The sequence below is a fragment of the Sylvia atricapilla genome, chromosome 9, assembly GCF_009819655.1.
Source record: "Sylvia atricapilla isolate bSylAtr1 chromosome 9, bSylAtr1.pri, whole genome shotgun sequence".
Taxonomy (NCBI): Eukaryota; Metazoa; Chordata; class Aves; order Passeriformes; family Sylviidae; genus Sylvia; species Sylvia atricapilla.
The window spans coordinates 12334773-12362185 of record NC_089148.1 but is presented as its reverse complement, the minus strand read 5'-3'; the positions used below and the strand labels follow the sequence as shown (position 1 = coordinate 12362185).

The 27413-nt window shown below is 43.5% G+C and overlaps 1 protein-coding gene across 1 annotated transcript in view; it reads right to left on the bottom strand.

Annotated features, from left to right (window-relative positions):
- The window catches only part of LOC136364832 (metalloprotease TIKI2-like), a 264403-nt gene extending 237251 nt beyond the window's left edge, over positions 1-27152 (bottom strand). The window contains exons 1-2 of the mRNA XM_066324927.1: positions 26812-27152; positions 25840-26400 (exon numbers count right to left, since the gene is read on the bottom strand). Coding sequence (XP_066181024.1) covers positions 25840-26400; positions 26812-26919 — 669 coding nt within the window. The 5' untranslated portion in view covers positions 26920-27152. The remainder of the gene's footprint in view (positions 1-25839; positions 26401-26811) is intronic.
- Between the last annotated feature and the right edge of the window lie 261 nt (positions 27153-27413).

Genomic DNA, 27413 nt, shown 5'->3' with positions numbered 1-27413 from the left:
GGCCACATCCCAGCAGGGAGAAGGACTACATAACCTGTACTCTCCTGAGTAATCATTAACCACCTGACTCTTCTCCAGCACACCAGTGAGGCATCCCAGCAGTGCCTCAGCCTAGTCTGGTCAGGGCTGGTGGACTCAGGCTGGCTCCAGACAGTCTCAGCTGGACTCTGACTCTTCCTCCCCAGCTCTGGGCTTGTCTGACCAGCATGGGCTCACAGCAGGTGACCCTGTGGTGGCCCTGGGAGCCAGGCTGCTCTCCCCACTGGGCATCTCTGTTGTTTGGTTACACAAGAAAGCACTTGCTGCTAGTAAGACATGCCTTGATGGAGAGCTTTGGCTGATGGAGCTGCAACTTAACACTATTGAGTACAAAGGCCTTGCTCCCCACTACAAACCTGTGAGGCTCTTTAAAGTGGTGGCCCTTGTGGAAGCTACAGCCTTTCCCAGTGATCCCAGACAATCTATTCTTAAGGAGATTTTTACATGCATTAATACACTATATAAACCTTATACCTTTTATACAATAGAATATCTCCTGAATAAAATCATATTCTGTAGCTGACCTTAGGCATCAGACAGCTTGAGATAAGAACAGTGAACTGAAGCCTCCACCTTCCAGTTTGGTATCTTCCTTAAAAGACTTTTCAGTGAGCTACTGAAGCCTGTAACAAAAACAGACTTAAAAGAAATAAAAGATCTGAAGTTCTTTCCAAATTTCAACTGAATAATGAGCAAAGGAATAGCTTAGTTCTCTAAAGCCAAGGGAGATGTAAAGTAAAACTTGAAATACCAAACATGGAAGCAAACGGTACTGGACAATGGATATCTAACACTAACAAACTGAGAGAAGTACTTTGCCAGTAAATATAAAATAAAAATCACATTACAAATATCTATGGAAACTGGAACATATATAAAGCTTAAATATGAAATTCGATATTAGGTGGGCTGTCCAAAACTTGCATTTGCTTTCTGAAGTGCAACCTTTTGCCCACCGGATGTTTTATAACACTCTACAGTAAGAAATAAAAGGAGATATTTTGATTTGTGGCACAGTGTCTGGAACTGAAATCTCAAGTAACAGCCCTGATCACTTACAGTGCATTTTTTTAAAATCCATGGATCACAAAGCATTTTAATGTTCCTAACTAACACCACGTGCATCAACATAGAGTAGCACAACTTGCCTCTGATGTAGGCAGTATTATTCCCATCAGACAGGTGAGTAAACAAAGTCACAAAGAATTAAGTGTTAGGGTCCGAAAGGAAGTCTGTGGCTGAGCTGGGAACAGAACCTGTCCCTTGATACCATCCTTTTCCTTAACCGCAGGGTAATCCTTCCCTGACCTATGCATGCAACAGTAGATCACAACCAGGATATTTTTTCCTATCCAAAACATGAGGGTTTTCAATTCTTCCTCTTCTCCCACATCTGCCCTCAATGGCAAGCTGAGCTCTTCCTTCAACAAGCAACTGTCTTGTACCACATGGTTAAAGCATGATAAGGTGAAAAGGGAAACCAAGCACAACTGTCTCAAGGTTAGGTGGCCTATTCAGGGCAGAGAGCAGCTGGATTTCTTCCCTTAGAACAATATTTCACCCACTGGCCTGCAGAGCAGTGACTGTCCCAAGACAGATGGCTTTAGCCAGCTCCTCACTGCAACAGGAATCTTAATTTTCTATAATGGTCTATAGCTCTGTAACATGCAAAGAAAAAATCCCGAATGCCTAATCCTAGCGAAGAAATGCCTTTCAGGCTTTCTGAAACCTTAGGAACAGCAGCATGAGGTGTCCAGCCTATGTGTGACACCTCATTTTAGCTGCAACAGCTTCATCTCTGGAAAGTGCAGAGAGCATCTGTGACACTGATACACATGGAAATGGAGCTCAAAGCCTTTGAGCACTGCTGGAGTTCACAGTCTCTGTTTTTACTGTAAATTGCCCAGAATACAAGACCCTATTGTTTTTGGCAGTTACTATGCATGTTTGTGATCCACACACTGCTTTTCAGACCTTGGATTTTTCTTTCCCATCACTTCCAACCTCCAAAGAAACTGGACCCATGATAAGAAAAAACTCTACATCAAATTTTCTGTCCAGGGCAGCGGAAACCTTTTCAGTACAAAGCCTGTCTGGAGCCTACCTGCCTCCTCTGAGCCTTTGCCAACCAGAGGCAGTGCAGCCTTGACAACACCCAGAAGGGGATGCCAACACCAGGCTGCCATGGTCAGAATGAGGGATGGGAGGAGGATGGAGGCTTTCAGCCCTTCAGGACAGCCCTGCCTGCACCCAGCTGTACTACATAAGCTGATTCTCAAGCTGAGCCAAGCCATCACTGGCAGATAGAGGGTAATGGATTTATACGGATAAGTGATTTGATCCGTTACAACAAACCTTTATGTTCTTTGGCAAATCTTGTGAAAAGACTCCTTTTAAAAAAATTGTAATAAATGCGGGTATTAAAAAACAAACCCCAGTAAACTGTACTTAGGAGCAATTCTCAGCTACGAAGCTCACTCATCCCTCAGATTACTGGGAGATTTAAGAAAGTGAAACAGTTGTTATCACTTGGTCTGTGGGATTTTGTTGGCTTTTACAGGCTGATTGCTGTGTTTAAGGTAGAGCTGTTGTGTCAGACTCCCCGTGGGCCAAGAACAATATATTTCAATTATTGACATCCCAAATGTATCTTTTTTGAGGAATGGAATATTTCAACACGTTTCAAAGACAGAAGAGGCATGGTACCCTGAAGAGCTTTTAGCAAATCTGGCAGGCATAGGATGCAGAAGCACTTGGATGAAGTGATTTGAAGATGTGATCTCCTTGCCCACTATCTCCCCATAGAGAGGGGATATAATTACCATCCATCACAATTCAGAGTGTCCCTCAATAAACAAAATCTGGAGGGGGCTGAAGTGACTTGCCCAGTCAGCACACCAAGGACAGTGATGAACCACTGCTGAAAAGCTGAAGCCCCAATTAGCCCCAAACTAGCTGACTCCTATCTCCATCCAAGACAGTTGTGACATAGGAAGTAAGGTCCTCCATGTTTCAGTGTTGAGATATCTGAAAAAACACTTAGGTTCTGTCACAAAAATCAAACTTATTTAATGCAGCTCACCTCCATTCTGCACTGAACCTCAAATCAGCAGAGATCCATTTTTATAAGGTTTGAGAAACTCTTTTTATTATGTTCTCCTCCCTTAGCATGGATTGCACTCATTCTGGTTTTTTTTCGACTAGAGAAGTTTTCATCTTTGCTTATACTGATGGCCACCTTGTTCCCATTTCCCATACACTTATTAAGCTTACAGAAAGATTCTCAGATTCTTCGATGCAGATACATTCTGAGATGTCTTACAGGATAATAAGCACATCTTGTAGCTGTAACTCATTAGGTTTTGTATACTCTCCATCTCTTTGGAAGTTTTCTTTCCAAATTGGAGTATTATTCCCAATGGTTGCAGAAATCAGCTGTGATAACAAAACAGCTTCTAATTAACTTTGTCCTCATTTAGAAGCTACACTCTAACAACTGGTTTGCCTAAATAGGCTCCTTAAAACCACTGCTCTTCTTCATTGCTTAACAGCTGGCAGTGACCTTTCTTCTTAGTGCAGAAACATCAAGCACCAAAATAATTCAGAAAACAAACACCAGCCTCAAACTCATCCCAGTAATGACCAGAAGCTCTTGAAATACATCTCAGAAAATGAAGCCAAGCCAAATATTGGGCTCCCCATCCCAGACATGCTTTTAAATTGTACAGAACAAAAGCCTTTAATTTATATTTGAGTTTAAAATTCTAAGAGCAACAATAAATTAAGCAAATAAACCTGTTGCTCAGGATCAAAAAAGCTCTGAGAGTGCCTAGCTGGGAATATGACCAGCAGTTAATCTTCTAATGATCAGTGGTAAATAGACCACTGAAATAACCCCCACTCAGAAGAAGCTTTCTTTAGTTTCTTTCCTTCTACCATTTTTTCCCTAGCCAAATCACTTACTGAGAGTCTTGTTTTCTCATGGTGTGAGGTCAGTGCAGCTCTGCTCCTCACACTGAGCTACCTCTGCAGAGGATTTGTGCTCTGAACCCCAGCTCAGAGGAGGCTCTGCATGAGCTGCCTGCCTCTTGGAAACCCCCAGCCAAGCAGGAATCCCAGCCACGCTCACACGCGGCAGGAGGAAAACAAAGAACCAGATAAATAACTCATTTGGTAGAGCTTTGTTTTTCTGCTTTCCCTCAGCATGTGTGTTTCTGTGTGTACATACGCAATCAAGCTGTGACTGTTAGCAACTGACTTCTGAATTTCCTATCACCCAAAGCTGAAACCTGGCAGAATCTGATTTACCTTAAGAATCAGGAATGCTGACAGAACCTGCATATTTGAAGCAACCCACCTATGGCTGCCACAAATCTGCATCATAGGATATTTCTTAAATACATCAGGAGCAAACCTTGAGTCGGGATTAAACTTTTACTCATACTCCTGTGATGATCTAACATCTTAAAAGTAGCTGCCATCCTGATATGGACAGCCAGTAGCTGAAATGCTGAGAAGCACCTGCTCAATGACACAACCAGCTTTGTTTCCCAAAAGTAAGCTACCATAAAACACATGGTAAAGAGAGGAAAAGACAATATTGAGCTAAAAGCAAGCAGGTTTTCTGTGGAAAGACTTGGAGTAACTGTAACTGCATTTTCATGTCCAGATGCTGATCTGAGATTACTTCAGATGTTAGAGGACACCAATGAGAGGACACCCAAGAGCAGCAATATTCCCCAGCCTATCTAAGGGCTTAGTGGCAACATTGTTCAAACACATAGCTATTCTCTGCTTCAGGACTGTAGTGAGCATTGGGCAGTATCTAAATCAGAGCATCCCTGCAGGAGCTCCAAGCAGTCACAAGGACCCAGGCAGCTGCAGATTACAGATTACACTCTCTGCTCAACTAGAGAATTGGTCCTTGCTGTCCCAAAACCCAGTGTAAAGCCCTACGCACAACACCATTCTTTCCCCCTGATATGCTCTCTGCTCTCTGCTCTCTAGCTAGCTGGAAAGAAGGGAATGTTTGTCCTGCACAACTCCAAGAAGCCCCTCGGAGCCCTCACTCCACCTTCCCCATGTGCAGTCAGTGTACTCAAGCCTTGCAGGTTGGCTCCTGAGTTTGGCCCTTTATGAATAGATCACTATGCTGGCTACTCCCAGACGTACACAGCCAGTTGTATGTGGTGGAGAATCGTAAGCAAGGGCAGGAATGCTTGTTTGGCAGCCTTTCCCAGCCTCTGAGTGTCTACTGACTTCTTTTTTTTCTTCTATTTTTTTTTTTTTTTTTATGTCTCTGTCACCTAATTTTTAAGCTGGGTTTTGATCTTCTCTGCCAACATAAATCAGAAAGAGTCACTTCAGATTGACATCAAGCGGGCATGTGAAAGCTTCAGAGTGCTGTGTCCAACCATCTGCATGTCTTGCAGCAGATGGGAGCTGGGATAGGTGACCACACATTTCAACCTGCTGCCTCTCCCCTCGGGATCAGCTGGGGCCTGTTCCCTGTCTGTTAAGTCAGCAGCCAGGTGAGAGAAGACAGGTCACTGCTGGAGAAAAGAAACAGCTACAAAGTCCTGCTATTTATATACAATCTGCAGGCTCTCACCCACTCTTTCCATATATATATATATATGTATAATATCTCGCTCCTGCAATTAAAACACATTATTTAAGGAGAATATAATATTTCAAGCTGAAGAGTAAACTGGAAAGCTGTGTTTTTCATTTAAATGAGTTAAACCCACAAGGGACAGCTGGAATGGCAGTTACAATTAGGCTACCCATTAGGATGCATTAGATGACATTAACCCAAGACCTCTCAGGTCCACCACAAAGCTGTCAGGCTGCAAGGCAGTTTAAGAGCAACCTAGAGCTTTATGGTGACACTCATGTTCAGTGCAACATTGGAAGGGAGTTATTTTCCCTCTCCGTGACACGGCACATGGTCAGTGTTGCAGCTTCCAGACTACAGGGGCCTGGCACTTCTTTTAAAGCCTTCATAAGGCTGAAATAAAATGCTGCAATAACCCTTTCACTTCAATAGAAAAGTATTCCAGAAATGCTGTGCAAAATGCAACAGCAAGCACAGCCAGAGAAGGGTGTGACCAATCAGACTCCATTCCCAAATACTGCTTATTCATCCTTCCCATGCGTGGTCGTTAAGATTGGAAATTATCCATCTTCCTGGTAAAGGAAGAAACAAAAATATACTGAGGCATCAAGCCACTGAAGTGCTACGCAAGCACTACTGCTTTTGCAATATCTACCATGGCTGCTTATCTAGGCTGTGATTTTTCTCCTGGGATCCAGCTTCATGAGTTGTCAAAGGCAGACCATGCAACACCATTCAAGTATTAAGAGACTCATATGAAGCTTGAAATGAACTTAAACTGCCTGCAACTCAGAGTACCTCCTGAGATTTCACTCACACAATAATTGAATTATTAACTAAAAAAAAAGTAGTGTGTGGAAAAATGAAGCCACTTGCTTGTACGTGGCAAGAGTTCTACAGAGATTAAGAAGGTATTTAAAAATATCAACTGTTTTCCAAATATCTCCTCAGTTATGAGATGAGACTTGTCAATTGGAGGTCATGAATGCTTTAAGGGAAAACAATCACTCACAATTAGATGCACTGCTGAGAAATGTTTGAAGTCCCAGAGACCCAACCCAGTCTCGCTAGCATCAAACTACCTGATCCTCTTGAAATCACCAGCAAGCTCCTGTTTGTAAAGCTGCAGAAAATCAGTCATAGCTTTTCACAAAAAATGCCGAGTTGTCCATGTCAAGAAAATTATAGAAAGTCAGGCTATGGGCAGGAGGGGGAGAGGGTTAGAAAAAGAGAGCATTGTTTATGGAACATGAAAAGCTCCAGCGACACAATATATGGAATTCGGAGGGAAACAGGCCCTCCTTTCTTTCTGTACAATTCAAATAATTCCAATGGCAGACTGGATATTCCCCAAAACGAGTTAAAAAAGCACAGCGCTGTCAAAGCAATTTGGAAAAGGAAAGTTGAAGTAAACATGGTGACTTTTTTTAAGCCTTAATGCTTGGAAGACCTGAATGTTACCCTACCTAGTGTATGCTTTCCATAGAATAGAAAGAAGTAATAGCTGGATATGCAACCCAGTGCAAGGAGACTGCTTGGGCATTTACAGGAAATGTGTGGAAGCACCCCTAGAAACAATCTCAGCTCAAGCATGATAACACATACACATAGTTCTAACCCTTTCTAGATGGTTCTAGGTTCTGATTAAGGAAAAAAAATCCTCATGAAGTTTTACTACTGACTTGGAGTTGTTATCTTTAGTAATGAGGCTCTCCTACTCAGCCAGGATGTTTTAAAAATCAGCAAAGCAGACAAAAAGTTTGTATTGCTTTCATGTTTCTGCATTCATGAAGATGGGAATTTATCATTAAGAGCAAAATACTTTGAATTCATAGTTTCTTTAACTCTATTCTTCTTGCTACTGTTACACCTCCTTACTCCAGATCTAAGTAGGAACTAATCCCTGAATTTGAGGGATTCTTTGGACCTTCTAATTTCAGGCAAAGCCTTGCGCAAAGCATATGTAGGATAGTATTCTCCTTTGTTATGGAAAGATGGTTTCCAGTATTTTGCATTATTCAGTTTTCACTGAGAAAAGGAGAGGTAACACTGTTCCACCTCCCTATCATTTTGATTTATATGTATATACATGAAATTGTGATTAGATTATGGTGAGTAAAATTTTGAATAGTTGGATCTAAACACATAAGACTGATGTAATCACAAGATCTCTATTCAGCTGGGTCTAAAGCAATTACACCCAGTAAAACTGCTTGGTTTATATATAAACTTTATTTCTCCAAAGGCTTCTGTTCTTTAAAATATCATTTTCACAGAGTTTGTATCAAACACAAGAAAGGCTGCACACTTTGCCAATTCTGACAGACAGTGAATTTGAAGTCTTGCTCACTTACCATTAGAAAGACTTATTGCCTGGTGAGCAATCTCACCAGGACTCAACTAGTTTAAATTTCTACATTAATGGATGATCTGAAACCTAAAAAAATCAGTCTGCCTTTCTCTTGCACAAAGCTTATCGCCTAACTCATGGACTTGGGTGTTTGAAGCAATGGGGTTTGTTACTTTTCTGAACTGACTAGTGTGGTTTTGACTGAGAAGTTAAGAATCCCAGCAACAAACTGCATCCATGTAGTCTGAGCTGCCTGCTGTACTTCTTACAGAATGGGAGAATAAACTGGAGTATGGGAACCTAGGAACTAACCAACATTTCCTTTCATCTTGGAATAGAAAATTTCCTTCGATAGTTTTAATCATACTCAGGCAGACAACATGTTGCTGTTGGGTTTTTGGGGATGATTCCATTTCAGAACAGATTTGCTTAATTGTTTCCATCAGAGGAGAAGCTGAAAATATTTCTAGCTTTTAATTAGCAGGTTGGCAGCCTCACTCTTAACTCTTTCTCAAATAACTCTGGATGTTGAGTCTTAGAATAAATTAACTTGACATGAGTACGATGCACTCTGTACAGCTCCTGACAGCCACGAGGTGTCTCTAGGAACTGTCCCAGAAAGGGTGTGAATCCTGGTTACCCAACAAGACAAAAACCCTGAAATTCAACCTCTGCAGAAGCCTGCTTTTTGTCTGCAGTTGTAAAAACTTACTTTAATAAATGACTCCTAAAAAAGAGAGCATGATCTTGTCTATCAAATAATCATGCAGTATTAGAACCAGAGAAAATATATTTACAGAGTCAAAGAATGGTAAAACAAGGGGCTACATCTGGAAGCAGTAAAGGAAAACCTTAAATATGTTAGGAAAAGGTTCCAACAGTGGAAGTCACTTAGACAAAGGAATACGTTGCTAGTGGAGAATGCATGAGGCAACGCTAGAAAGAGGTGCTTCAGAGATGAATTTTGAATTTTATCATAACAACACTATTTGGCTGTGTCATCATGAGCATTAAAACCCGTGCTGATTCTCAGAACTTGAAATCTCATAATCCAAAACCTACATCTGCATTTGGGCAGCAGCAAAGCATACAGCAAATGCTCTCTGCACAGAGCAAGGGGTTAGGACCAAGAATATTGCTGAAATATAGGAAACAGAGCCTTTGTCAGGGAGAGGTCATCGTCCACATAGTCACTGTGTCCAAAGAATTAGCCATCAGAGACTTTACTGACTGTATCTCTTAAACATTACTCTGCACTGACCAGTCAAACAGAAATAGGCATAACAGAATGGGAACAGACACAGAAATTGTTTAGAACCAAACAGTAAAGCCAAACAAGAATTGCAAGCTGGAGGCTAAACTTTTGACTCAAAAGCTGAACTGGGCAGCTCATCTCCCTAGTGATAGAAAGAGGACATTTCTTAGGAGAAAAGAAAAAGACGAACCCTCAAAAGTCCAAACCATGACCACTTATCTGTCTCAAGTGAAAGGGTAAGTAGGTTGTCTGGTGAAATCTGAGCTACAAAGAAGGAAGTCCTGAAGCTGCAAGAGATGCAAACCCAGTATTTATACTACAGGTTATGTGGTTCCATGTACGTGATTTTTTATTTCTGGAATGAACTTCAAGCTAAGACAATCTAAAAGAGATCTCCTTGATGAATTGTTGAGGTGAAACTGCCATGTCCTGCCTTCCATGTCATTCAGCTGTACTTCCAGAACTTCAATGACCATGCACAGCACGACACTACCGATGTGAGCAGGCACCTGACCTGCTGCAAATCAGGTGCAATTACATATTAAATAAGCTATAACTCTCCTGATGTTTGTAAAGAATTTTCTACATTCCACAGAGGTAAAGTCACCCTATTTCAAACAACCTGCCTGCCAGGCATCCTGGAGCTGTGTTAGAGAGCTGCCACCAAGGAGGCACAGGAGGACTTTCTTCTCCCTTGGCAAGTTCATCCAAAGCTGCTACAAGATTTCCACCTCGGTTGCTATCTACAGTTCAGTGGGGAAAAACAATAATATCTCAATAAAAGGTTACAAATTCAGCCTTTTCTAAATTTAATGCCTTGTTACACACTAACAGCACAAGTATTTCCAGTTGGGTCACTCACCAGATTGTTCTTTGCTGATGAGACTCATGGGTTTTTCAAACTTCTCTTTAAATTTTAAATTGAGACATTTCAAGGAATGCCTCTTTCCTCAAATACAAAAAAAAATTACATGAGCACTGTTTCTGTTAAAAAAAAAAAAAAAAGCGTTTTCCAAAAATAAATGGCTCTAATGTCTTGCCCATCTTGCAGGCAGAGAACTGAAACACAAAAGGCCACGTCAGATTGTCTCTGAGGGCCCAGAAAACTCCTGCCTCCTCCTAATAAAGCTCTCCTGATAAGCTTGGAATAGTGCATGTAGTACTCATAGAGTCCAGCTGGCCTAGAATGCTTTGTGATCATGGACAGGTAGATCCCACATATGGAGAATGAGCAGAAGAAATAGTGAGGGGCTGCTGCTATTTCATAGCCTCATATACCCACCAAGACTTTGTCCCATCCCACAACATTTTTGGACACTTCAAGTTTATTCTCCCTGGACTCTGCATACTCTAGGCTGCATGCAGCTGCTGCTGAAGGGGCTCTGCAGTGTGTACTGCACACCAGACAGAGCAGCCACAGGAGGTGACAGGAGTCTGGCACAACTGTCCCTGTTTTCCACTCCCTCTGCCTTGCAGCACTGTCCATTGCACTCCACTCCTACAGGCTGAACTGCCACTCAAGTCCTTCCTTGAGCTGGCCGCTCTCCACTGCAGCAGATTCCAGTGGCAATGGTCCTGTTGTGCCATTGGAGGCACCATGGGATGAGAGACACCTGCAATGTTTAAGGCACAGCCCAAAAGTAGCCACAGAGCCTCAGTGGGGCTCACTGGCCACACCAAATGCCAGCCTCTGCCTAGTGCAGAAGGCTCCCTAGAAAGGGCTGAAGTCTGAGCAAACAAGGGCACCTCTTACACTTGGACAAGCTGAGGTAGCCCAAGTCAGCTTAAAACACCTCATTCACTTCAGTCCTCTGTCTTACACTTGGACAACCCATCACTCTTTACAGACTCCTCATAAAGTGTCAAGAGCTGCACTTCAAATGCACAAGGCACGTGGGGATCTACATTACTGTCTTCTCTCAAACCGGGGTCCTATTCAGGGCTGCCTGCCAAACTGCTGGATGAACCTGGTCACCCCTGAGGGGTATAAGCTCCTGTAAAGAGGAGGAGAACTGGACAAAGGAGACTAAGGACATACTCTTCCACTGATCCCAAATGTGGTGGGGAATTCAAAGGGCTTCAGACAAGAGGAAAGGAACATTTTATGAAATAAAACCAGTACTTTTACTGTTTTGATAAGCAAGTTGGATGATAAAAAGATCTTGGAAGGCATTAACTCCACTTCACACTGGACTGCTGTTAAAGCCAGCATGGCAAGAGACTGTAACCCTGTAAACATATGTTGTGTATTAGATTTTGATCTGGCAGCTTGCCTTAATTTTGTTTTTTTAAGGCTCCAGCAAGTTCCAAATACACTTCCATGTTTGTATTCCAGCAAATGAGCAAAAGGCAGAATGCTTGAGCGACGAGGACAAAGGAATGTACTGGACTGTAAGTTCATATTAAAAAAAAAAAAAAAAAAAAAAAAAAGCCTCCATTAGTACTGGCACATCAGAAAGAAGATGACAAAAATATCAGCAAATTCTTTTTTCTATCCCTCTCTCCAAGCTTTTTGTTTTTTCCAGTGTGCACTTCCAGTGTGCTGAGAAAGGTAATGATTTTAGTCTCTTCTATCTGAACTATAAATACAGATAGAAGTGACAAAAGAACACCTTTCCAGACAATGTTGTGACTCTCAACTCCTCACCAAAAAAGAACATCCCCGAATAGCAATTAGCCTGGGTCCCTGTAGGTGCAGACGAAGAAATTCTTTCAAGACGCATTTCAGACTGCTCAGGATTGAGAGTTTCAGCTCATATAAACAAACACTGTTACAAGAGGCAAAGCTGATATGGATTTATGCAAGGAATGCATAGACTGGATAAGCAATTTGGTAATTAATGGAGTTGACAGGCACTTTCTAATAGTACTCAAGTATGTGCAGACCAAATGGTTTCATACACATGCTGAACCAAAGACAGTATTAATTTTTAACCCATTTTATACCTAATCACTCAGATGAAGGAAACACGTGCCTTTTTTTCCTCTTGGGTATTAGTCTTGACCTCCCAAAGCCTGACTATTGGGACATAAATCCTTTGCACTTAGTACTACTGCACACAACAAACCCGCAGATGTCTTGTACAGGATAATATTTTTCTTGAAAGACCATTTGAAGAATGAACTTTTGATTACTTTCTGGGTATTGATTGCTTCTTTTATGTCCCACAGCTTAAATGCAGCAGTTTTGCTCTTAACAAAGAGCTGAGAGCTTAGCTCCATGAGTTCAGGGACTTTCTGAAGAGCCCCTCATGACTAGAAGAAAATTTCTTTTATTACTGGCTTCCAAGCAAGCCAAACCACTGCTCCTACAAGCCCAGCTGGAGAAACTAAAGATGCTTAGTAAACTCTTGAGCAAAGCACTGTCCCACCTGGCAGGAGATGATGGTAATTTATTGTGCATGGAAGACATTGTGACATTTTGAACTGCACAGGGAGAATGGAGCAGTCATATAACTGCTCCCACACAGGAATGAGATACTCAATGTTTTCTCAGTCTGGAACAGCTTCAGGGATGATGCCTTGATCTGTTTCACAACTTCACCCCTCTTAGGATCAGGAAACAGGCTTCTAATATATTTGGGTTATGTTTTCATACCCTAGACAACAGAATAATCTTCTAAAGGTTGTGTCCACAGAAACCACCTATAGAAAGAAGATTTGGTCAGTCTTTCCTTACCCCACACTCTCCTCCTTTAGTGACAAAATCAAAAGCAGGACCAAGACAACCACTTTCTAGGGCCTCCATAAAGGCATTGAAAGATCAGAAAGGACTACTTGGAAACACATTGTCTCCCGTCACTGAAGCTGTAGGTAACTGGAAAATGCCTATAGCATGACCCCAGCTCTCCAGCAAAAGGTAGATGGAACTGTCAAGTGGAGTTAGATTTGAGGTGCTTCAGACCCATTATTCTGTCCAGCTCAACAGCACTCACCTAGGAAAGTATATATTAAATATATCCTCTATTAAAAGCTTTGTAGATGGGGCAGACTTCTGGCAGCCTGCTGGGAGCCCAGCAACAAGTCAACTTGCTACGACTGCTCAAACATCAAATGACACAGTACTGCCTGCTAAGTGCCCCCCACTCCAACTCCAGCTGCAGCTGCCTTTGAAGAAAGGTGCAATGCCTTCTGCATAGATGTACACGTCGAATAAAGTCTTTTAAAGCATGTGAGAAAGAAAACTGTCATCAAAATGTACCAAGCAATTATGGGTTGAAGGTTGAACTATTATTACTTCATGGCCTCCCATTCCCCTCCCCTCCAGGGTGGGAAGAAAGGGGGAGGATTATTCATTTGTATTCAAGCACTTCATTAATGTTTATAAGAGAATCCAAACATGCAAGCAAAACAAGGACGAAACACTTGCGCCAGACGTGTGAGGCGATAAATGTCACTGGAGCAAATATTTAGATCTGTTTACAGAGAGGCCTATTAAGTTCTTTTTGAAAAGCTGTGCAGTGTTGTGGCTTGGTCTCTGCCTAGCAGCTCCAGCGTAAACACATGGAAGATGGCTAAGTCTCTCTCTCTCATTTTGTTATGACATCTGGAAACCTAAGGAGGTTGGGAGAAGCCAACTGGCTGCCCTACTGCAATGTCTAGCTAGAGGGTCTGCCTGTTGAATGATGGCAGGACATGCAAAGTGGAACTGCTGAGTTCTCCAGCTTGTGCCAAAATCAGTGGATTTTCAACACAACAATCCCTCAACAAAGGTTGTTGCAACACACAACCCCTTGGTTCACTGCTAATGATGCAAGTCAATGCCCTCTGCCATTTTTCAATGCCATCTGCATTTGAGAAAATCAGTTCCATTAGGGAATAGAATAGCAAAGAGGGGTGGAGCCACTCTATTCACCAAGGGATGAAGATGTGTCCCACAGTCCCTTGCCCAAAGAACTGTAGGTTCTGGAGTTCACAATGAGCCTGGACTTCTCCAGATGTCCCCTTCACATCATCATCTCATCAACTCTAGCCCCTCTGCATAGAAATATTTCCAAAAGTACTAAATAAGTTGAAGGGTGTAAGAGAAATTTATAGATGGAAAAATTATAGTCTTAGCCCCAGATGTAGTAATGTAATTGGGGTATTTCATCCTCTGAAGTCATGCCTCAGTTTCCAACATGTTATGTAAGGCCTACAGGTATAAAATTGTCTGTGTTGTGCGTACAAAGTCTCAGAGTTCCTTATGCACATGCCCAGCTTACTTTCCTTCTGTTTGGAAGGAATGGTGCTCAGGCCATACAGATCTACAGGACTCTACAGTGATCTCAAGGGTGCTGGCTGAATTGAAAAACTTTTAATTTGAAACTCTCCTGACTGAGTGACTTGAGTTCACTTTTTTCCACGGCATCAAAAATTCAATATGAAATTACAAATAACTCTACTCAGTCTGGTTTTTAAGCCAATCGAATACACAAATTAATTAGAAGAATATTGACAAACATTTCTTTGCTCCCTTGTTCTCTTAATATATTATTTGTCTACATGAAAATTCTTCCTGCATAAACCAGCAGGAAAGACACCTTGCCTGGTTTCAAGAGATACAGTTTTGGGTTCCCAGTAAAAGGATTGCCAACTTGTTTGATTTGTTTTAACGGGTACTACACCGAGCATTGCCCCAGGAACACGTGCCAAGTCTTTTGGGATTCTTCCATAGTCATATTCCAAGCTAAACCCTCAGGTCTAAGCACTCTTGAGAAAACACACCTCTTTCTTCCCTGACTGATAATGATAGATTATTGATGTGACAATTGCTAAACTTGTTGTTCTCTTAAAGTAAGAAGGTTGTGATACTTCATGTTTCAGAAGAACAACAAAATTCATGCAACCACTCAGCTGAACAGTAAATAAACACTGGTTGTCCCTACTGTGTAACAGGGATTAATCTTTTCAGACTTAAGCATCCAAGAGAATTCTTTATCCTGAAATTTTCCTTTCTAATTAGAGTACCTGATTAACTCTGGCAGAAAACACGTGACAGCTAAGTGGCTTGGTCCCAAACCATGGTCCCTTCCATGATGCCACATTCAGCTGTTAACTCTTTTGCTGTGTTATACCGCTCTTAATACACCAGACCTGTCAGGAGTGCCAGGCCTCAAAACGTTGTCAGTAGCATGCCAAACATCCACAGGGAAGAGAGAGGAATCCCTTCCCCTGCTCTTGTTCAGCTACCTCCTGCTTTGGAGCTAACCCTTGGGTTATTTATGTTGCATGACCTTGAGATAAATGGCATTTGGCAGGCCGCCGGATGACTTTGTGTTTCAAATCAAACAGTCTCAGTTTCTCCCACACTGACAATGGGAATAATTCCTGAATGCTTTTTTGGGGGTGGTTCTTCCCGTCTCATTGCCTGCCATGGAGCTCTTTGGTAGCTACGTCAGGGTTGGTGAACTTTAGCTTGACTTTCTTGTTAGACTCAAGCACCAAGTGCTGTGTGTGGTTTTCTTCTGTGGTTTGGTGTGTATGTGTATGTGTGTATTTTCTCTTTGTCCCAGAGTGTCTGCACTGCTGGTATTAGAGCTACAATTGTTCTATATATAAAGAAAAGATCCCTTGACTGATCTGCCAAAGGTTTTATCTGTGAACAATCTTTGTCTGTACTTGCTTTGCCGTTAACCAGTTTTGACTCTACTCCATAATGGCTGGAGTTGCTTTGCCTTAACTGATATGTATCAAAGAGAACTGCTAAAATTAACTGCTCATGAACTGTGTCCAGGATGTTAGATTAACTCATGTGGAATCCTTCAGTGAACACACTGATTTATGATGTGTTATGACATTGTTATTTGATGTGTTGCACAACAACTCAATTTTAAGAAATGAAGAGCACTCCATTAATAAGAGATAAATCTTTCCAGTGTAATTCAAATTAATCTGCAACAACTTTAGAGAGAGTGTGATAAGGGATCTTGTGTGGGTTTACTGATTGTGTTTTGCATTCTTAGGAGTATCTTCCACAGGGATCTCTTTGTCAGTAATGTCAAAACCCATCCAAAATATGCCAAAATATGACACCTTTTGGGAGATTATAGCTCTTTGTACTTCCTAAAATATAAAAGGGTACTACTACAAATGATTCCCTACAACTAATACTTCCGGCTTTGAGAATGTACAAATGCATCAATGATGCTTTCTTTCCACTTCAGAGCCATAATTTGCTGAAGTCCCTACAGGGTACATCCATTCCAAGCTTATCCAGCCACAGTTAACACACAGCAAGTGCTCAGAGCAGTCATTTTCATTTTCAGGAAAAAACCCACCTTTATACATTAAGATATAAATTGAGTATTTTTTTAAAGCAAGCACTATTCCATTACTGGAACATGAACCAGTGCAAATGCTGACCTTAAATTACGAAGTTTTCAGCGTATGTTTCAGATGAGTACATGTTAAAGGCTCAGATCTCTCTGGATACCCAGTTTCAACAAAAACGCCTTTGAAAGCGAGCTTGAGTTATACGCTGTACAGTATGTCTCATTTCACAGCCAAGCCACTCCAGTTAATAAAGAAAATCCTCTCTGGCCTCACACAATTAGCTGGGTAAAAAGCTGGCCAGTGCCAGTCTGCAGACAGGGACAAGCTGATCCATAAAGCTGGACAGTGTTTCATGCCTGCAAAAGCCTGTTGCCTTGAGCCTCTGAATTTCATCTAGCCACCAAGACACCTGGATTGCTCCAGGATGGTACAAACTTGTCTCATAGACTGATGAGGTATTTTCTCACTGGTACTCTGTAAATGGAAGGAGAAATGGTGAAGGAGCTGAACTGCATCTCAGATGTTTGTAGGCTAAGCCGCACTAGAATTGTTTTGGCCATAACATTGTATTAGAAACTTGACTTTGTTCTGTTCCAGGTGTCAGTGATTTATCTACTCCAGTAGGCAGATAATAAGCTTTTTTGAGAATTTTCTTTCTAGCCTTTTCCCGTCTTAATCGGGAAATTAATTATGAAAAAGAAGGGCTTTTTGTATCATTAACTCTTATGAAAACAACATTTTTAGGCTCTTCTTGCGCACTTGCACCTCTCCTGCATCTGTGACCTCCCAAAAATAAAGCATTACCTAAGCCTGAAAGCAAACTACAAGTTAGCATCCCTTTTGACTCCCAGTATGTCGGGACCAGTTCCCCTCATAGTGTAAGGCTCAGAATGGTCACAATTAAAAGTGCTGTGATGATTTTACCAGTGCTTTAGAACCAACGAGACATACTGGGACATCCCATCACACTTCCTTCTGGCATAACATTCATCTCAATGATCATTTCTAAAACTGTAAATCAATCACATGCCAGGAATACAAAGACCTTCAAAAATCTGGGCATGTTTCTCAAATCACCCTTTTGCCCTCTCCCTCTCTGCTGACTCTGCAAACTCCTGCACTCTGAGCATTTGGTCTCACATTTAAATAAATATTCCCCATCACTATTATGCTGTCACCTGTAATAGGAAAAGGCTGCAAGAAATCAAAGGGGAGCTAAATTTGTGCAGTGGCAGAAAGCGTACAGAGAATAATCAGTCTTCATTTTGATTGTTAACAAAAGTGAGGGAGCCTAATGGAGACCTTGGATTTAGTACAGTCTCTGAAATATTGAGGGGATACTTTCAAGACATAGAACCGCCTACTTGAAAGAAATACGTCTCCTGTGTTCCTCATAACTTGACTTTTATTATAATGGAAAGAGGTTAGAAAATAAGTGTAAGATTTGTTTCCTTTTCCTCACTCCTTGGCTCACTAAGGGACTCTGATGAATATTGCTCTGCTCTATGAAGGCAGCTTCTTCTCTGTTTTATGTATTGGAGATATCTGTGTCTCCCAACAAGTGCCCCAAGGGAAGAGCTAGGGTAGAAGCAGCAAGCAAGCTTAATTAAATCCGGGGGAAACATAAAGCATTTGTTGCTATTTCCTTAATTATGTTGATATAGCTAACATGCTGCCTGTGACTGAATTCCCAGCTTTTTGCTCCGTCCTCGCTAACTCCTATTTTGCAGGGATACCCAAGCATCAAGAACCTCTGGACTGGAATTCATATGGAAAGCTTCATAACTTCCACACTAACTGAGCCTAGCAAAAGAAGAAATCAGATTAGTTTCTTTTTCTTTTTTTACAATCCTTTCTCTGCGTGCTACTAGGAGTTTCTGGGAATGGTTCAGTGTTTCCCCTGGCTTCAAGGGACCCTCTGGAATGGGTACAACATAAAGGATTTGGTCTGTCACTTTTAACACTGCTACCCACAGGCATAAGCTGCAATCCTGATTTTGAGGAAGTCAGGAATAAAAATCGCTTTTCACATCTGCAACACTCTTCAATCCCTCAGCATTGTCGTAGTGCCTGGACAGAGGTGATCAGGAGTGGTCCACTGATAATAAATCTAATTACAGTATTTCAGGGATGATGATTTCTTTAGATATAACTGGGCTATGGGAGTTCATATATGATGAGAAATGGGGTGTCCAGGACTATGCTAAATGACCCTCAGAGCGGAAAATCTTAGGTCTTTGATCTCATTCAAACTAAAAATACTTTTGCTAATGAGCCTCTCAAGTCATACAACATCCATTTCTAAATGCTGAGCACATGGGTTTAATTTACAGTTTTTACCAATTTTCATTTATATTGTGCTACAAGTCCTGAAATTACCTGCACCAGAAGCTCTAAAATATTGGAAATCCAAATGCGAAGGACTGCTGTTGGAATAAGTAGTGATAAAATCAGCAGACATGAGTGTGAATTCCTTCTTGAGCTTCTGACAGGTATTAACCAGGTCACTTTTCATTCTCTGTGCCTTTAAATGACAATTAGATCCAATAAACAGTAACGATAATGCAAGGTAGCTGTATTGTTCTCTTGAGCACCAGAAAAAGGGAATTCGTGAAGGTATTGAGACTCCATAACTACCAGCTGTTGCGATGGATACAAGCAGTCTTACAGGTTAGTTGCATGTCTGTTCCCACTCTGCAGAGGGCATAGTCTAGCTCCAATTCCAGCCCAAGAACTGAGGTATTAAGTTCAAACACAGATATCTGTACTTATAAGCTCTGCAGGCACCAGTCTAATTTCTGGTGTCTCAAACGAGCTGGAAACTATAATGCTTTTGGGGTCACGGAAGGAGTATTAAGTTCAAGAACTGTTGCAATGTTCAGAAAAAGTCTTAGTAATTGCAACCTAGAAACAATTTGAGAGCTTCCCAAAGACACTGAAATTTTGTCATCAACCCACAGTGCTTTCTGCAGATTTTAAGCATAGAGGCACTGAGCATCTGTACTGGTTGTCTGCTTGGAAGAGGGACTTGGTAAAGTGTGAGAACACAAGGCAGATATGTTTCCCTGCAATATGGGGCTCTTCTAACACTGACCCTTGAAAGTTAAAAAAGTTTCTAAAATACCAGCCATTGCTGAAAATCTCCATTTTTTTGTGCTACAGTCTAAACATTGTATTCTGAGGATGTCAGCTTAAGGTCATTTATCCAAGCAGGCAGAGAACCTCTCTCATAAAACCAAAAGATTAAAGAAATCACACTAAATTCACTTGGCTCAAGCAGTAACAGTGATTTCTTCTGCCTTTTACCCATCTCATCAACTCCTAATGACAGTGAAAAGCTTAATAAGGGTTTTCAGTGTAAAGCCTAGCACAGGGGAAACCTGTTATTTTACAGTATGTCCCTCTGAAGTCCCGAAATATGCTTTGCCAGCAGCCCTGCCACTGATCGCCTCTCTGCAGGAGCGCAAGTGAGTGAGTGCCCTTGCTTAAGATCATTTCTGGCCTTTGCAACCCAGGAACCTCTGACTTGCCCAAATGATGTGGGCTGGCTTTGTAACACGGATTGCTACTCACTAGGGAGCTGAGGGGAGGCGGTTAAAGACTTTCTGAGAACTGTAGGTTGCACTATACTTGAAGTTGAGGTTTCTAAGGTCAATGGTTCATTGTGTTTATAAGCAAAGAACTCTTGGCCGGGAGGAGGATCCAGACTGCTGCTGCACTGGCATCACAAAGTGACAGCAAATAACAAACAGACTGAAAATCATCACTGTGAAAATACCATTCACTAAACAGGGGCTTTTGTACCTACTGGGTTAGCAGCTCGTGGCAAAGACGCACAGGAGAAAACGGCACAATTCTGCTGTTTGACTTCGACACACTGGTAAAGCTAAGCTGCCTCAGGTACAGTAGGGACTCCCTTGGGGATCTGTCAGACTGTTTTCTGGGGATTCTTCCCTTTCAAGGCCCATCTTACAAAGATGTTATTCCTACCTAATACCAATCACAGGCAGCACCCATAATTTTGCCAACAAATCAACCAGTGTAATCCTCCAGACCTGCTCGTGGGAGGCAGGTACGCCTGCCTTGGGCTTGGATGTTACCAGGGGAGGGGGGAAGGATCAGAGGGAAAGGAAGGCCTCATACCTCACCTGTTGTACAAACACTTCTGGCAGTTATATACACAATAAATAAAAGAGATGAATTGCCAGCTGCCTCTCGAGCCATCATTAGTGACTGGCTGTTTTCTGAACAGGCATCAAATGCCTGGGTGAGAACCTTCCAAGGGGCTCTGGGGCAGGAGCACAGAGCCACTGGCTGTACACAGCAACACCTACAGGTGGGTACAGCTATAAAACTTCAGCTGCTGATCCTGTCAGGTGTTACTGCCACTACTGTACTTTTTGCATAGTTTCGTCCTCAACAGTTCCCCAGATGAAGACAGGGGGCATAAAGCCTCCACATAATGCAGCTCTCCCTAGTATTTAAAGGGAATGAAATGGAAGCATTTCTATTTTTGCTGGATGAATTTCTACCCTGCCGGTTAATTTTGCTGGGGGAATTTTTTTTACCCTGGGGCATAAGGAGGTGAAGGGACTGATAGTTTAACAAAAGCCAGCAAGCTGCAAACTATGTGCACTATGTATACCTATGTGAAATCAAACCCTTTAACAACATTTCTTTCAACAACATTCAGCAGTCAAAACAGGTAATGCTGTTTTTGATGACTCCTGCTCTCTTCATAAAACCTGAAATTCCATAAAAGCAAGAAGGTGCAATTTCTACTAGGCAAAACCCACTTATACTTCAAAAATTTTTAAAAAATCAGTAATACTCCCTCATATAAACTGTACAGACTATCAAAAGTCAGCTAGCTGTGAAACTGAGCCCTTTAATTCAGTTCAGAAAACTTTGAGCCCAGATCTTTCAACAGGACAAACAAGTAAATTTCTCCTGAAGTCAGTTACACTGGTCCTGTCAGCTTGGAGAACCCCAGCTTTGTGATCACAGAAATGTTTAGTTTTTCAAGGGGACTGGGCAGACCGAATAGAGGATGTGCCCCCGCCTATATATTACTGTGTATATTACTGTTTTGCCACTGAAGGTCCAGCTTCGAGGCTGCAGAGCTGTCAGTGACCAAACATGATGGACCACCCATCGGCCTTTTATTAACCAGCACTTGTTCCCCCCTCTAATCCTATCACCAGAGTAATCAAAGCTGCCATGTCCCAGGGTTTGATGGAACAGCAGGACCTGGGAAATGAAGACTGATTTTGTTAACCAAGTCATTCCTGCCCCATGAATGCCGTCTCATTGGTAGAAATCGGGGAGATGAGGTTTATTTGTGCAGCGAACGAGGCGGCAAAGAAATGAAAGGTGGAGAATGGTGAAGTGTGAAGTTTAATCTGGCACAGTCTGAGGTTTCTTTCTTTGAGGCCGTCTCTGATCCAATCAACACTGGTTTGATATTTAACATCTCCCCCTGCAGTTGGAAATGATACCAGCCAGAGAAGACCAGAGACACAGCTTCCCAAACAGCCAAAGGGGAGAAAAGGGAGTGCTGGCAACTCCCCACCGGCCTGACAGCTTCCCTACCAACAGGTTGCCATGAAGCTGGACCCTGACACAATATTTCCCCTATGAACCCTGGGATGCAATGAGCTGAATGCAGACTGTCCCTGAGGAGAGCAAGCTCGGGATGGGAAAGGGAATTTAGTTCTAATGTGGAGGAAGGGTTATGAACACTGTCTGGGAATGGGGATCCTGCTGAGAAACAGGATCAAACACAAGCAAGAGATGCCACTCACCTCCCCAGGGAACAGCAGTTTGGGTAGAGGAGTAAGACCCTCCCCTTGCTGACTGTACAGACCTTCAGTGGGGACACACTGCAATCACTCTGGAGTGATGGGGGTCCCACCACACCCCTGGGCCATCAGGGAGGATGCAACAGACCTGAGCAGCTGCAGGAGCCACCACCACAATTCTCCTTACTCCAACAGCAGCCTGGGGAAAGCCTCCCATCACAGAGCCACATGAGGGTCCCAAAGAAGAGAGAAAGCTTAGCTCTATTCCCAGCTGGCCCTCAGAGGACACATGGATGAGTCCTCACAGCCAGCAGTGGCTGCAGTGCCTCTGCCAGGATTCCACAAGAAGGCCTGGAATGTCACCTGCCCCTCACCAGTTCTCAGTCCTGACCAACTTGATTTTGCCCTTTTCTGGCCACTCTCTACATAAACATCAGTGCTGTCAGACAGAGTCGTCTGCTTCCTCTTCTTCACTTGCCTCAGCTCCACTTGTCCCACCTTCCTGGAAAACCCAGAAACTTCAAATAACAAGGAGCAGTAAAATTTCAACCTGACCCAAAAGCTGCTATGAATGCCCCTGCATCCAGGCTGCCAACACTGCCTTCTGCTGGGATTCAGACACCTTGACACCAGCTCTGCCATACCTGGGGCCCGGACTTTGAGTGACCAGCAGCTGCCAGAGTCGCAGGAGGTGGGATAACACTTCCCCCCAGGATCCAAGTAGGAGAGCGGCCAGCCAACAGGAGGCAGGATGATGGGAGGGATGTGGAAAAGCAGCAGGAAACACTGTGCAAGGGTTTCAGGGGGAGCAGAGCATCAAACTACAAAGTTTCTGGGTTTACAATAGAAAACAATGCTCCCTGCCCTACCTGCAGGAGCTGGCTCTCCAGGAAGCAGCTAATTATATGAGCCACCTTAATCTTTTTATCCGGCAAAGACAATCAACATTTCAAAGCCACGCACAGAATGTTTCAAAGATCATTCCTGGTCAAAAATGCAAGTGTATCCACTTTCTTTCAGAGCAGATCAAAACCAAGTACCACACTGGGACCACTCCTAAATTTCCTCCTCCTCACAGTATCAGATTAACAGATTTGGAGATTTGGTGTATGTAGTCAGATTAAATATTTGCAGTAGCACAAAGCTGCCTTTGAGGAGAAGAAGTAGGGGAAAAAAGCTTTTTTTTTTTTTTTTTTGTCTTTTTTAAATTTGCTTAGGGCAAAAATACTGGACTTTGGGGACGTGGGAAACAAAAGCATTGACATGATTCAGCAGGGCACAATCCTAAAACCTGAATTCTGAGTGCAGAAATAATGTGCAGTGTTCCTGTAATAGTAATGCTGAAAACAGGTAAAAAACCGCTGATGCCCTTAGCAGATTTGGGACTATAATTTATCACAGATGTTCTCATCGAACTGTGCAAACACCCTGTGAGACAAAAGCTGCTCAATTTCTGATTTCCATTTTAGTGTGTTTTAATTACGTGTTGCTTAAGGAAGGCTTATTGGGAGGCGAAACCTTGCAATAGTAATCCACTCTACTAAATTAGCACAGTAATACACCAAGCAGTAGGACTGCCAGACGATGTGATAACATTACAAATTACTATTGTTAAACAACTAGCCAGGTGTCAGGATGCATGGAAATCTAGAGGAAGCAAGAAAATAAATATCTGGTTTGTTTTGCTTCATTTTGTCTCCTGTTGTTCTGGTGGCCTTGTTCCCAGAAAAAGCTTCAATCTAGGAAAATTCCTCCTGAACACTGATCTATTTCAGCAACTTTGTCAATTCTCTCTAACAATTAAAATGTAATGTATTCTTTTAATCAGCACAACTGTTTTGTATAGATGACTGTTCTTTGCTTGCCAATAGCAGTAATACCTTTACTGTTCTTTTTCAGATTATTTTTGGAGCAAAATGAATGGGAAATTTTTGTTTCTATTTAAAAGTTGGACAGAGAAACAATTATGGTTAAGACCAGCAGTGAGTTTTGTACTCTATCCCTTTTCCTTTCTCTGTTGCTCACCCTCAAAAAAAAAAAAAAAAAAAAAAAGAAAAAGTAGTATGATTCACATTTAAAAGGCTTCCAAGTGGTACAATTTTACAATTTTAACCAGGTGCTTTCATGTGCTTCATTCTAACTGCCATTTTTGACCTAATACAACCAAACACTATAGGATGTCTGGTAGGGTTAATTATTTTTACCTCACGTTAAAGAAGGGGCTCAACAGAGAGGATAGACACTTAAACCTGCCAGAAAGAACAGTGTAAAACGAATTCCTTGATTTGGATGTGTGTTAAATAATGCAAAGGTCCTGAGGAGCTTCCTTTTAATTATTTTTCTTGATAAACAAGAAAATACATTAAAAAGTGTAAGCAACAAATCTTCTCTGAAGGCTGTGTGCAGAGTTAAAACTCCTAGCTGAAATATTGGATGAACCAAATGTTAGTGAAAGCCAGACTCTTTCCCCTTCAAATAGTTCCTACTGGACTTCAGGGGAGCAGAGGGTGAAGGCACTCTAAGGACATTTTAATCACACTGAAGATTAGTCCTTTAATGCTTATTCCCGCATCACTAAGAATTTTTTTGGTCAAAGTAGAACAGTAAGATAAGGCTGGAAATAGACTAATCCAAAACTAATGACAAAAAGCAGGTTAAAAATGAAATATCATAGCAGCAACTGACACCATCTTAAATCTCTCCTGGATTATTTGTTTCCTTCCACACACATTCATTTCCTCAATTTCTAGTAAATCTCATTACACATAAACAGTTCCACAAAGCAAAGTCAATAGCTGTTACTGTGTTCCTGATTAATCCACTGAAATGAAATAGATCTCATGGCTTAGTATTTGGTTGTTTAAAGCTAAATCCATTGAAAGAATTCCGGAGTCCAGTTACACCAACAACTTTTGTTTCTTAACCTACATCCTTTTCTGTTTGGTGAAATTTACCTGCCCGAAAACGAAATAAACCCAAGCATATTGCACACTTCATTTCTCTCAGTACAAGGGCAACATGAGCCACTTTGTTTTGACCCGGAGTGACCACTAAAAAGACAACTGACAGTTTGCATGTACTTAAATCAATTTGAACAATGTCGAAATTTCTATTTTCATTGTTCATGCTTCATCCTTTTCCTGACAAGCACCACAGAGCTGCTTTACTTCAAAACAAACAAACAAATCACTTTTTTTACCCAGCTCCGGGGCAGGATGGGAAGCATGGCAGTTTCCCTCACAAGTGGCAAGCGAGCAGACGCACACATTCACACCCCGGACATTTGCCTCTCAAATAAACGATAGACACGACGCACACGCAGCGCTCGCCACGCACATCACGGGGTTTCGGCAGGCAGCACGGATCGGGGTGACAGAGAACAGCCCAACACAAAAGCTGCTGAGGCCCGTCAGTGAGCACCCCGCTGCCGCAGGCTTGGGGCTCACCCCATCGATGGATGGAAGCGCAAGGAGAACGGCCCCCACACCCTGGCATAAGACACGAGGCCCAGAAGCCTCCTTACCTGGGAGAAGTTGAGCCCGTTCAGCGGGTGACATTGCTCCTCCACACGCTCCACCGCACCCGTCTTCTTCTTCATCCTCTCGGCCTCCTGGGCGAGGTAGAGATCGAGCACCGGCACCCCTCTGGAGCGGATGTCCGTCTCCGTCAAGGAGTTCACCATCAGCATCACCCAGACGGGCCTCTTGCGCTCCCAGTTCCCGGCGATGGCGTTGAAGAGGTAGTCGGCATAGAGCCCTTTGCCCCGCTGGTCCGGGGTCATCCAGTGGGGCAGCATCAGCTTGATGTAGTCCAGGTGGCGTTTGAGGCGGCGGTACAGCTCCCGGGGCAGCACGTCCTGCAGGTTCTCCCCGTGGGGCAGCATCTGGCAGCTGGCCAGCCCCGAGATGGTGTACGGGTCCGTGAGGTCCAGCTCGAAGTAGACGCTGGAGCTGGCGTGGAAGGCGGCCTTGGAGTTGTCCGGGATGAAGTCCCAAACTCGCGTGTAGGGCACGTGGATGGTGCCGAAGAGATAAGCGGGGGGGTCACGCCGAATGGTCCAGAGGAAGGAGTTGAGCTCTCCTTGCTGCGGGGAACACACAGGGGCCGCTCAGCGACGGAGGGCCACAAAGGCGAGAGACGGCGGTGCCACCCTCAGGGCCGCCCGCGGGGCAGGAGGAGCGGGGGTCCCGCTTCCCCCTCTCCTCGCACAAGCCCCACGCGGGCTCGCGGCAAGCAGAGCCCACGGGCGCCGCGAGGCCGGCGTGGGGCCGGGTCCCGCCGAGAACCGCGCTCGGCCCCGCATCCCTCCGGCCGCGCTCCGGCCCCGGGCCCCTCCGCGGGGCAGCGCCGCCGCACCTGAGGGGCCACGCGCGCCCGCGTGCGCGGGGTCCCTCCGCGCGCCCCCGACCCGCCCGCGCCCCGCGGCCCCCGCGCGCCCCGCGGACACGCGCGCATCCCCCGCGGGCCGGCGCGCCCCCGGCCCGGCCCGGCTCACCGAGCGGGGCAGGTCGCACTGCCCCGTGTCCATCTGCTCCCGCCGGGCCGCGGCGTCCGGCAGGAACCCCCCGAAGACGAAGCAGATCAGCGTCAGGTTGAGTTGCATCCCGCTTCCTCTCGATCTCCTCTTTCTCCTTCCCAGATGAGCCTTTTTGGATTTCTAAGATCTCTTTTTTTTTTTTTTTTTCCTCCCCCTCCTCCTGCTCTTCCCCTTTTTTTTTTTTTTTTTTTTTTTTTAGCCTTTTTTTTTTTTTTCTTTTATTCAAACAAACCTCGCCAGTCCCATCTGCATCTGACAAGTGCAGGGGGAAGGACTGGCTGCCCCCTCCCTCCCATGCTCTCCCCCCTCCCGCCCTTTCCCACCCCCACCCCCTCTGGCTCCGGGCTTGTCAGAGGCGCTGGATGCTTTGGGGAGGACGGTTCTCATCGCCAGCCTCCGCCATGCTTTGGTGTTGCAGACCGGAGACGCTCCTTCCCGCCCCGCCGCTTCGGGAGGAGGTTGGGAGGAGAGGGGCGGGGGGGGGAGAGGAGAGGGGGGAAGTGGGGGAGAGCAGCCAGAAAGTAAAAAAGTTTAAGATTATTTTTTGGACTGTTTTTTCC